Here is an 11,075-nt window from a genome sequence, read left to right on the forward strand (position 1 = left end):
CTGACACTCTTCTCCACCCACTCCATCCTGCCTGCACTCTCTTTTTCACTTCTCTTCCACAATCCCCATTATTCTGTATTTAAACTCCTACACTTTCCCCAGCTCTACTTCTTGGATCCTCACCATTCCACTGACGTCCCTCTCATTCACACACATGTATTCTGTCTTGTTCCTACTGACATTCATTCCTCTCCTCTCTAGAGCATATCTCCACCTCTCCAGGGTCTCCTCAGCCTGCTCCCTACTATCACTACAGATCACAATGTCATCAGCAAACATCATAGTCCACGGGGACTCCTGTCTAATCTCGTCTGTCAACCTGTCCATCACCATTGCAAATAAGAAAGGGCTCAGAGCCGATCCCTGATGTAATCCCACCTCCATCACTCCTACCGCAGACCTCACCACGGTCACACTCCGTGACATTGGATTTTCTATTTTATATATTAGTAAACCTTCAAAATAATGTGCAGATAAAGTCTCGACAGCATTCTCAGCACTTCTGGAGCTTAGAAGAACCTGATGACTGTAAGAATCTTCACCAAGCAGCTCTGAAAATGTCTGCTTTGTTTGGGTCTCCATACCTCTGGGAGTCTGATATGAATGTCATGAAGTCAAAGTTCAGAACAAGACTGAGAGACGAACGTTTAAAGGACTCCATCAGAGTGGACCTAAGTGCTTCACTCCACCATACACCTGCCTCTCTTGTTGACTCCATGCAGTGCCAGTCATCTCACTAACTAAAAAACACATCACACATGCGACTGGACCTGTGAATAAAGTGGCACAGTGACAAAATGACAAATAAGTAAGTCAGATCTGTGGATTTGGAATTGCATTGTTCTGTTTTAACAGCATTTATGTTTTAATTCAATAGTCTGAGATGCACTAGGACCAATGGCCTTTCCATTCTTCATCCTCTTCCTCGCTGTCCTTGCTTCCGCCTTGCTATTCCGTTGCACTTCCTGATTCTCTATCTCTACATCATCCAACCTCGTCTCTCTCTCGTTCTCTTCATTCATCAGCCTCTCAATGTACTCTTTCCATCTGCTCAACACACTCTCCTCACTTGTGTGTACATTTCCATCTTATCACCCTAACTTGCTGCTCATCTTTCTCAGCTTGGACCCTCTGTAGCCCACTGGTCCTTTTCTCCCTCCTTAGTGTTCAACTTCTCATACAACTCATCATACGCCTTTTCTTTAGCCTTCACCATCTCTCTCTTCACCTTGTGCTTTATCTCTTTGTACTCTTGTCTACTATCTGCATCTCTCTGACTATCCCACTACTTCTTCACCATCCTCTTCCTCTGTATACTCTCCTGTATTTCCCCATTCCACCACCAGGTTTCCTTTTCATCCTTCCTCTGTCCAGATGTCACGCCAAGCACCCTTCTTGCTGTCACCCTTACTACATCTGCTGTAGTTTCCCAACTGTCTGGTGACTCTTCACTGTCATCCAGTGCCTGTCTCACCTCCTCCCTGAACTCCACCTTGCACTCTTCCTTTTTCAACTTCCACCATTTGATCCTTGGCTCTGCCCTCACTCTCTTCCTGTTCTTAATCTCCAACCTCATCCTACAGACCACCGTCCTATGCCACCTAACTACACTTTCCCCTGCCACCACTTTGCGGTCTTTAATCTCCTTCAGATCAACTCTTCTGCATAGGATGTCATCTACCTGTGGGCATCTTCCTCCGCTCTTGTGCATCACCCTGTGTTTCTCCCTCTTCTTAAAATACGTATTCACCACAGCCATGACCATCCTTTTGGCAAAATCCACTATCGTCTGACCTTCTTCATTCCTCTCCTTGACACCATACCTACCCATCACCTCCTCGTCTCCTCTGTGGCTCCAATCACCACTTTCTGTCCATCACTTCATCCAACTCACTCCAGAACTCTTCTTTCTCATCCTTTGCACACCCAACTTGAGGTGCATATGCACTAACAACATTCATCGTCACACCTCCAATTTCCATCTTCATAATCATTACTCTGTCTGACACTCTTTTCATCTCCAAACACTCTTGACGTGCTGTTCCTTCAGAATATCTCCTACTCCATTTCTCCTCCCATCCACACCATGATAGAACAATTTGAATCCACCTCCGATCCACTTGGCCTTACTCCCCTCTTTCACACACAATCTATCAACCTTCCTTCTCTCCATCATATCTGCTAATTCTCTCCCCTTACCAGTCATACTGCCCACATTCAAAGTTCCTACCCTCAGTGCCACCCTCTTTACTTTCCTCCTGCCTCGTCTTCCCCCTCTTCTTCTTCTTTGGTCAACAGTAGCCCAGTTTCCACCAGCTCCCTGTTGGCTGACAGTACTGGTGGCGGTCGTTGTTAACCTGAGGCTCGACTGATCCGGTATGGAAATTTGTATTGTTGTCCGCATATTGATTTGGCAAAATTTGACAGCGGACGCCCTTCCTGACGTAACCCTCCCCATTTATCTGGCTTGGCACGAAGAAACACACTGGTTTGTGCATCCACTATGGCTGACCATTGAAAATTCAAAGAAACCTCAAAGATACAATGATTAATTTATTCACAATAAAATAAAAAAGCTGTATTGGAAATCTCCTGGTCTCTTAGGTCAACTAGTGATATTCTCATAACAGGAAAGATCACCTTTACATTTCATATCACGATTTGCTACCTGTGAACAGATGTTGAATTTAGTGTGTTTGATGCTCCTACCAGGTACTGTATATCCCACTAATTCTCTAAATTGTATTTTTGTTAATTGTCTGGGCTGTGCCGGGCTGCCCCCTGTCCCTTTACACACTCACAGGTTCTTTTGTGTCCTTTCAGACGTCTGTCTGCTCACACTGGACATTAAAAACAGCAAACAGACACCTCCGTCTGTCCAAAGGGACCAAGAAGGAGACCAAACGAGATCAAATATCCTTATTATCCTGACAGATGTGAGTGGTGTCCTCAAGTTCTGTGCAGAGCGCCTTTGACTGGGACTCGCTGTTACTGGGAGGTGGAGTGCAGTGGAGAGGGCAGGGAGTGCGGCCTTGGAGACAATGGGGAGTCCTGGTGTTTGAGATGTTCTAATAATCCCTACCACTCTGGGTCCAGATTAGACGCGTGTCTGCACTGGCCTGCTGGCTCTCTGTCATTTTATAGCGTCTCTCACACACAGTGACCCTCAGTGAGCCGCTCTATCCAGGGGTTGGGCTCGGAGCGGACGCCAGTATAAGAATCTGCCACCTGATGTCATGTGACCGCTGAGCAGCACCGTCACTTGGTGGCAGTATACGATAGAGAGAGACAGAGAGAGATCATGTTTCATTCACTAGAGTAAGTGTTGGCTGAAGTTCGATAGAATACACTTTTCTCCTCTATATATATTTATTTATGTATATCCTATAGTTTGTAGTCCTTTACGAGCCTTTCAGTTAACAAGAGGTATTGTGCGCTAGATCTCTACGTCAGAGTTAATTAAGGCAGTGTGGACGCAGTCTCTCTCCTGGCTTGGACTGGCAGATGACTTTCCAAACAGGAGATGGTGTACAGTTTTCTGGCTAACGTGTGACTGTATGGCCAAACTTACAGAAACGCAGCGAGTTAAGTGAGCCTTAAACAGAACTTATCTTAAACAAGAGCTTGTCATACTCTGGCCAGAACCGTCCTATGAAGCACAATAAGTGCTGCAGAACTTTGGTCATTTGGGACAAACGCAGTGTAAGGGACGGCCGGCAGCCCCCAGAACGCTAGATGGCAGCTCCCCTGGGCATCTTGGGACTTGCAGTTCTTTACCTCAGCCCTGTTGGGTACTGTGGGTGTTGCCAGGGGGCACTGCAAGGACTGAGGAGCCAAATGGCATGGGGTTTCCACCTTACCTGGAGCTGCTTATGGACGATATGGGCGAAGGAGCAGAAGCACTTCTGGGTTGGCCAATATAAGAGGACTTGCCGGAGTCGGCTGGAAGGTGGATGAAGTTTAAGAGCAAGAGACGGAGAGAGAGAGGAAGAAAGAAGAAGAAGTGAGTGCTGTACCATTCATATTACAGCGGAGGACATAAGCATTTGGTCCATGCAATATCTGGCCTCATGGGGTGAGGATGATGATGAGAAAGGTGAGGGATCAGCCCAAAAGTACATGCTTGTGAAGGATCTGAAGGCAGCTGGGACCACCACAGTCCCCGAGAACACCAGTGGTGACACACTTCGCCGTCATGGATTGAAGTCTCGATGCGCCCGCGCGGTCCCCCTGCTCACGACAGCACAGCACTTTCTCCTGAGCCACCTTCTCTGAATCATTTAGATGTTCGCTGGCAAACTTCAGACGGGCCTGTACAGTACAAGTGCCTTCAGTCCACAAATGGATTTCACTGCTGTATACTTATGGAAACGAATTCACAGAAAGTCAGTCTTCAAAAAAAAAAAAACAAAAAGTTAACCTTTGCAATGCTCTTAATAAATGGATCATCAATAAGGAGTCAACCGGACCACCACGCTGCAAGATGTAAAGACCACACACAAATCATGAGGTATATGACCAGAGGTGTTTACAAATCACAAGATATCAAATGAAAATAATGTAACAAATATCAATTGGACCAAGTTTTGTAAACATTTTAAATTAAGGAATTCAAATAAAATTAGGACAAAAACTAAAGCACATTTACACCATTTGACCTTCAAAAACACCTAACCATTATTAACGTGACAAAAATAATAAACATAAAATAAACGTTCATTTAACATATGGAATCTTCTATAACCTAACAACTCTCTGTCTTTAGAGGTTTAGTTAATATTAATGTTGATTTTACATCTCCAAGTCCTCACTCGGGAGCTTCTCCGTCTGTGTAATATGGAAAGTGGCCGCTAGAGGGAGCAGCTTATCTGCCGGAGAATCAGCTGACCTCGGCTATGAAAGTCATGTGACTGTGCGAGTGGCTCCCCTGTTTAGGCTCTCGTTATACGGTAGTAAGAAATGAACTGATGTTAGCGACTAATAACATGTCAGTACATCTGTTCAGATGTTTTATTTGTATGTTTTTAATGTCTTTCATTTTGTTTCTTACTTCTTTTATAATGCACCGCATAGTTTGATCTCCACCTTTACTGTTGTTATGTCCCACGTGTGTAATACGGAGAGAGTCCACTAGAGGGAGCAGGCCGCCTTCCATTAAAGTCCTCACACGTCTGACTGGCTGCTTGTTTCTTCATTTCTGCTTTCATGTTTGCAGATGTTGAGATGTTGAACTGAACATCTGTTCAACATCTCGACATTACATTGAATGCTTTCTGCTTTGACACACTGACACACCGGGCACGTTCAGCCAACAAATTGTGTGCAGAAACTCGACGGGGCTCCTTTATACCAACAGCAGTACGCCGGCTGTATAGCACCTCAGTGCGGCTGGAGTAGCCAAGGCGGACATTTTCTTTTTAAATTGTTTTCATTTTTCTTGCATAGACCTGAGAGGATTTGTTGTTTGTTATAAGTAATGAACTTCTATAAAAAGCCTGATTTGTCTCTGGAGACAAATAAAGTTCTTTCTATCTCTATTATATAGCGCCTTTCACGTGTATTTGTCTATTATGTAGTGCCTTTCACCTCTGTATCTATCTAGGTCTATGTTATATAGTGCCTCTCACCTCTATCTATTTATTATATAGCGCCTTTTATCTCTCTGTTTTATATAGCGCCTTTCACGTGTTTTTATCTATTATGTAGTGCCTTTCACCTCTCTATCAATCTAGGTCTATGTTATATAGTGCCTCTCACCTCTATCTATTTATTATATAGCGCCTTTTATCTCTCTGTATTATATAGCGCCTTGCACGTGTATTTATCTATTATGTAGTCCCTTTCACCTCTCTGTCTATCTAGGTCTATGTTATATAGTGCCTTTCACCTCTATCTAGGCGGAGTTGTGGCTCTGAGGCTAGGGATCTGCCGGTTCGAATCCCGTAAATGCCAGTAGGGACTCTGCTCTGGGGTGGCACGGTGGCGCAGTGGGTAGCGCTGCTGCCTCGCAGTTGGGACATCTGGGGACCTGGGTTCGCTTCCCGGGTCCTCCCTGCGTGGAGTTTGCATGTTCTCCCCGTGTCTGCGTGGGTTTCCTCCGGGCGCTCCGGTTTCCTCCCACAGTCCAAAGACATGCAGGTTAGTTGGATTGGCGATTCTAAATTGGCCCTAGTGTGTGCTTGGTGTGTGGGTGTGTTTGTGTGTGTCCTGCGGTGGGTTGGCACCCTGCCCGGGATTGGTTCCTGCCTTGTGCCCTGTGTTGGCTGGGATTGGCTCCAGTAGACCCCCGCGACCCTGTGTTCGGATTCAGCGGGTTGGAAGATGGATGGATGGACTCTGCTCTGTTGGGCCCTTAACCTGCCATTGCTGTGCGTTTTGAGTAGTGAGAAAAGCGCACTAGAAATGAAAAGAATGGTCTATCTGTCATATAGTGCCTTTACTGTATATTCCGGGGCCCTTTAGCCAGTCGTTTCCAATTCTTGTGAAGCTCTTTGAATTTCTCCATCAGTTGCCCTGAGCTGACACTTTACGGTGCCGTCAGGACGGCCTTTGGCTCGCGGTGTGCCGACAGGCTTTGCTTTGGGGTGTCCTGCTGAGGTGTCGCCGTTTCATTTCAAAGTGCTAACAGCTTTACTGCTCTGACCGAGGACGGGGCGCCACAGCAGTGCACTGGCAGCGCCGCTCCCTCTTAGGAGACCGAGGTTCACATCCCCGGCGCTCTCTCGGTGTGTCCTTCCTTCCAGGAGTCCATCGCTAAACCAGCCCGTCTGTCTGTCTGTCCGCCCAGTGCTTACTGGGATTGGCTGCACCCCCCCAATGGCTGGACCTTAAAGTGTCGAGAGAATAAACTGCACGCTTTTTGATGTTTTTGTAGACGGTAATCAGTGATCCTCTTTGATGTGTTTGTATATTTAGATCTTTAATTCGTTTTCACAGTAAACTTTATTTCATTGAATGACAAGAGCAAGCTGGACTTTAATGTGTCACCAAGATAAGAAATCAAACGATCTTGTCAAGTTATTATCAAATGCAAGGTTTACATTTAATTGTCAGCCTTCACGCTGTGTTGTTAATGTCGTGCACTTGAGACCCCCCACCCTACAAAGACCCCTCCCTCTTTGAACCTCATGGAGGGGAGCGGCTCGTGTCCTGGTGGTCCTCACGTAAGACCCGTCATTGGCTGGCTGAGAAGATCGGAAGAAAACCCAAAGCTATCGCACTTCACAGGCAGAGGGGGGACCCCAGCACACAAGCCCCCCTTGTCCTTGTTGCTTCTTCACCTCCAGGACTGGACTAGGAGACCCCCTGGCAGAGAAAAGCCAAGAAAACCAAGGACCCCGACATACTTCGTGACACCGGAGAGTCACCGGTACAACAGCAGACACGGCGGGGACAGACGGCTGAAGGGGGACACTCATCAAGTGACAGGAGGCTGACATCAAGCTCATTGCTCTTTATTGTTAATTTACAGTTCCAACATTTTAATACCAAAGAAATCCAAACAAAGCTTTATTTATTGTGCGAGTGACTTGAAAAACGCGATAAACAAACACAAAAGAATATCAACTGATGGAGTGAGTCGTGAGATCCAGCACTCGTCATCGTCATCATCTTCATCGCCGTCTGTGAGACCCTCAGCCGGCACAACTCCACTCGGGCCCTTCTACACTTTGCTGCTCTTCTTGCACACAAAAGGAAGTTTAAATCTGCGGTACAAGCAGGTCCACCTGCCGGGGGTCTTCTTATCTGCCAAAGAAAAGTAAAAAATAAAATAAGGTCCTCAGCATTTAGTCATTTAAGTGCAGACTGGGCCGAGCCCTGGAATGGGGGGTCTCGGGGTCCACGTGTGTGATTGTTGGACCATCTTTTACACACAGAAACCTCTGTCGAGGGGTCAGACATTTAGTAAGGACCCCTGGGGCGGCGGCGGCAGTCTAATGTGAAGACTCACCCCGGTAGTTGATGGCCAGGTTGTTGTACGTCTCAGAACACTGGCTTGGTTGATCAACGGCCCAATTTTGGAAGTCAAATTCGGATCCATCCATCCAACGCCATTTGCCCTTTCAGAAAATAAAAGAATAAAAGACAAAGGTCCGTTGAGTTGGTCTTTGTGTTGCTCAAACCACAAGACCGTTGGCTGACTTTCTGCCCGGCCATTCCGTAGATTAAAATGCCGCCCAAGCCAATTCACAGACCGAATAACCGAAGATGCAGCGAGCACAGGGGGGTCCACGGAAATGGACACGACATTCTGAATCTGTCACACACACACAGTCGCGTTACGGGGACACTGACGGAGCTCCTGGCCGAGGTGCCTGCCCCTTCTGTTTAAGTAAGTAGAGAAGGTTACCAGATAATTACCTCATCACCTACACTGCCTCCCAGCCACGCGTAAGGGAAAACCCCGTCATAGCCACCATTCAGGCTGAGTATAAACTGAGTCTCCTCAGCGCTGTGCACCGAAGCGAGGTTTCCTCCAGCGCGACGGCAAACATCCTGAAAAAGAAGAAATATTTGAGTGAACGTCAGCGCTCAACAAACGACATCTTTAAAAGCTGAAAGCGGCTCTGACGTGCCCCCCCCCCCGCCCTTGTCTGTCTGTGACAGCGCGCCCCGAACTCAACAGGCGGCCGGGTGGGCTTTAAAGGTGACACAGTGATAACGTTAATCTACTCAAATGACCAACACAAAGATCTTTACCTTGGCATCGTAATAACGAAGCTGCTGGTCAAAGTAAGCGTAACAGGTGCCATTGAAGGCTTCCCAAAAGTCAGGGCAGTCGTGTTGATCAAGAGATGTGACGGCTGAAAGAAACAAAAGACAAACAAACAGAAAGTCCTTTCAAAGCAATTCCGTTACTTGAGGTTTCCGCGCAGCTCTACATTTCAAGAAGTTCACCGATTAATAACGGACACCGTTTGCCGTTTCACTCCTTCACTCGGAGCTTTTGTTAATCCAAAGTGACATGAAATGACAAATGACATACCTGGTGCCCACAGGCTCAGTGAAATCAAAAGCAGAATCATCGTGGAAAGGCCCTTAAAGAACAAAAACAAATGTATAAAATGAGAAGCCCTCTGACCTGGCCTCTCTGTCAAGTTAAAGAGTTCTTCCACTCTGACACTTACCTTCAGTGTAGAAAGTCAGTCGGTCAGTCGGTCAGTCAGTCAGTCGGTGTAGAAAGTTACTTTTAAAAACAAACTCCAGAGAGCTCGGACTTATGAAGCCTCCTCAGCGCTACTGCTCGTTTTATACTGTAAGGAATGGGCGAGCTTAAGCACAGGTGGGGAGGGAACTGGGTGGGGCCAAGGTGAGGCGGCAGGGGGGAATGGGTGTGGCTAAAGTGAAAGGTGCAGCCCACCAAGACAGATAATGCGTCATCTTTAACAGGAGGAGTCCAAGTGATGGAAGGCTGTCTGTCCATTGTGAATGCTCTGCCTGCTCCAACCATCACCTCACGCCTCTCTGATTTTCTGCTGTTGTCCACAGTTGAGCTCCTAAACTCAGGAGACCTTTCTTCATTAAATGCACTACTCACCGCTGGTTCTGTTTTCATTGTGTTCCTGGTAATTTATGTGTTCAGACCCTTCTCTCGGCACTTCACTGAAAATCCCCCCCCCCCCCCCCCAAAGCAAGCTGTCTTTTTGGGTTAGACAGCACATCTGGATTTGGGGACTCTCTTTAGGACCCCTAAAGCTGTCGGCCATTTTCCCCACAGATGCTCCATTAGGTTCAAGTCTGGACCACCCCAGGACATTCCCAGAGCTGTCCCCAAGCCACTCCTCTGTTGTCAGAACACTGGGATGGTGGGCATTCCCTCACCTGGCTAAACTGCTTCAGTGGGTGGGTGGGTGACCTGGGTGAGGTAGTGTCGAGAAAAGAGGTGGAACGTTCAATTGCATTGGATCAGACAAAGTTGACTCATCATATGGAGGAGAAATTCAGAATAAGGGCTAAGAAGAGAGCGTTATTTTAGAGTACATAATGGGACTGCACTCAATAAGAGGGTCTATGCTGGGTTGGACTTGTGTCCTAAGCAGTGGAAGACACCCTCTACAGTCCGCTACCCAGTGCCTTCTTGTTGTTTGTCCTGCTAGAATTCCAGTAGGTTTTTGGGAGGTCAACACCATTTGATGACACAACATGCCTGCCCCTTGGAATGTGTCAAATGTGTTTGATTGTGACCCAAACAATCGTTAAGAAAACAGAATCCCACAGTGTGCACAGGTCCTCACCCCCACTTTGTAAAGCCCCCCTTCTGCTGCAGGTCTCTTGTCGAATGTCTTGGTTCGCTTACCGCATCTCGCCACTGGGGTCGTCGTCCATTCCTCCAGGCAAAGTCAGGTGGGCTGCGTTGGTATCCGACCATCTTCAGGTCCTGCCACAGAGGTCTGCGCTTCGACTCGGCCACCCCAAGACATTTCAGTGCGGCGTTACCAGTCTGTTGAAGGTCACTCATTGTCCTGCTGGAAGGTGGACATTTGTCCCCATCTCAAATCCTTGGCACACTCAAGCAGGTTGTCCTCAACAAGAGCCACGTGTTTAGTGCCATCCATCTTACTTCAGTCCTGACCACTTTTCCTGTCCCCACAGCCAGATGCCACCACCATGTGTCACTGTGGGAATGGTGTTCTCAGGGTGACGGCAAGTGACAAAAGTTCCATTTGAGTCTCATCTGACTAGAGCACCTTCTTCTGTGTGTCTGTGGAGTCCGCCACATGCCGTTGGGTGTTTTCTTATTCTGTTTTTGTTTTCTGGCCGCACTTCCATAACGTCCCACTTGGCTTAAAGTGGCTTTATGGACAGACAATCCCATCTGCGCTGTGTACCTTTGTAGCTCCTTCAATGTTCATCCCTGTGGGTGTCCGTACTGGGTCCACACCTGTGGAACTGCTCGTGATATCCCAGCTCCCCCCCACTGTCCTTTAATCTATCCCTTTGTACAAGATGTTGAAATATCCTGATCCTCCTTCCATTATGGCCTCCAGCCAGGAAAGTGCAGTAATTTGGACCTTATTGTTAAGTTCATGACATAAAGTCCAAATGAAAATCCATTTTAATTGTGACTGTAATGA

General features: G+C 47.1%; 1 protein-coding gene across 1 annotated transcript; it reads right to left on the bottom strand.

Annotated features, from left to right (window-relative positions):
• Positions 1-7,663: 7,663 nt before the first annotated feature.
• LOC127525840 (snaclec agglucetin subunit beta-1-like) lies at positions 7,664-10,459 on the bottom strand. Its single transcript, XM_051926724.1, has 6 exons — positions 10,298-10,459; positions 8,987-9,038; positions 8,701-8,804; positions 8,362-8,496; positions 7,952-8,060; positions 7,664-7,746 (listed from the first exon to the last, which is right to left on the bottom strand). The coding sequence occupies exons 1-6, from the start codon at positions 10,457-10,459 to the stop codon at positions 7,664-7,666; spliced, it is 645 nt and encodes a 214-aa protein (XP_051782684.1).
• Between the last annotated feature and the right edge of the window lie 616 nt (positions 10,460-11,075).

This window comes from Erpetoichthys calabaricus, chromosome 4, assembly GCF_900747795.2.
Source record: "Erpetoichthys calabaricus chromosome 4, fErpCal1.3, whole genome shotgun sequence".
NCBI lineage: Eukaryota > Metazoa > Chordata > Cladistia > Polypteriformes > Polypteridae > Erpetoichthys > Erpetoichthys calabaricus.

Excerpts from the sequence above, each read along its gene's own strand:
- LOC127525840 (XM_051926724.1), bottom strand. The coding sequence starts at position 10,459 with ATGAGTGACCTTCAACAGACTGGTAACGCCGCACTGAAATGTCTTGGG. Across the intron at positions 8,497-8,700 it reads TTCGTTATTACGATGCCAAG|GATGTTTGCCGTCGCGCTGG; the intron begins GTAAAGATCTTT and ends CTTCTTTTTCAG. Across the intron at positions 8,061-8,361 it reads GAGGCAGTGTAGGTGATGAG|GGCAAATGGCGTTGGATGGA; the intron begins GTAATTATCTGG and ends ATTTTCTGAAAG.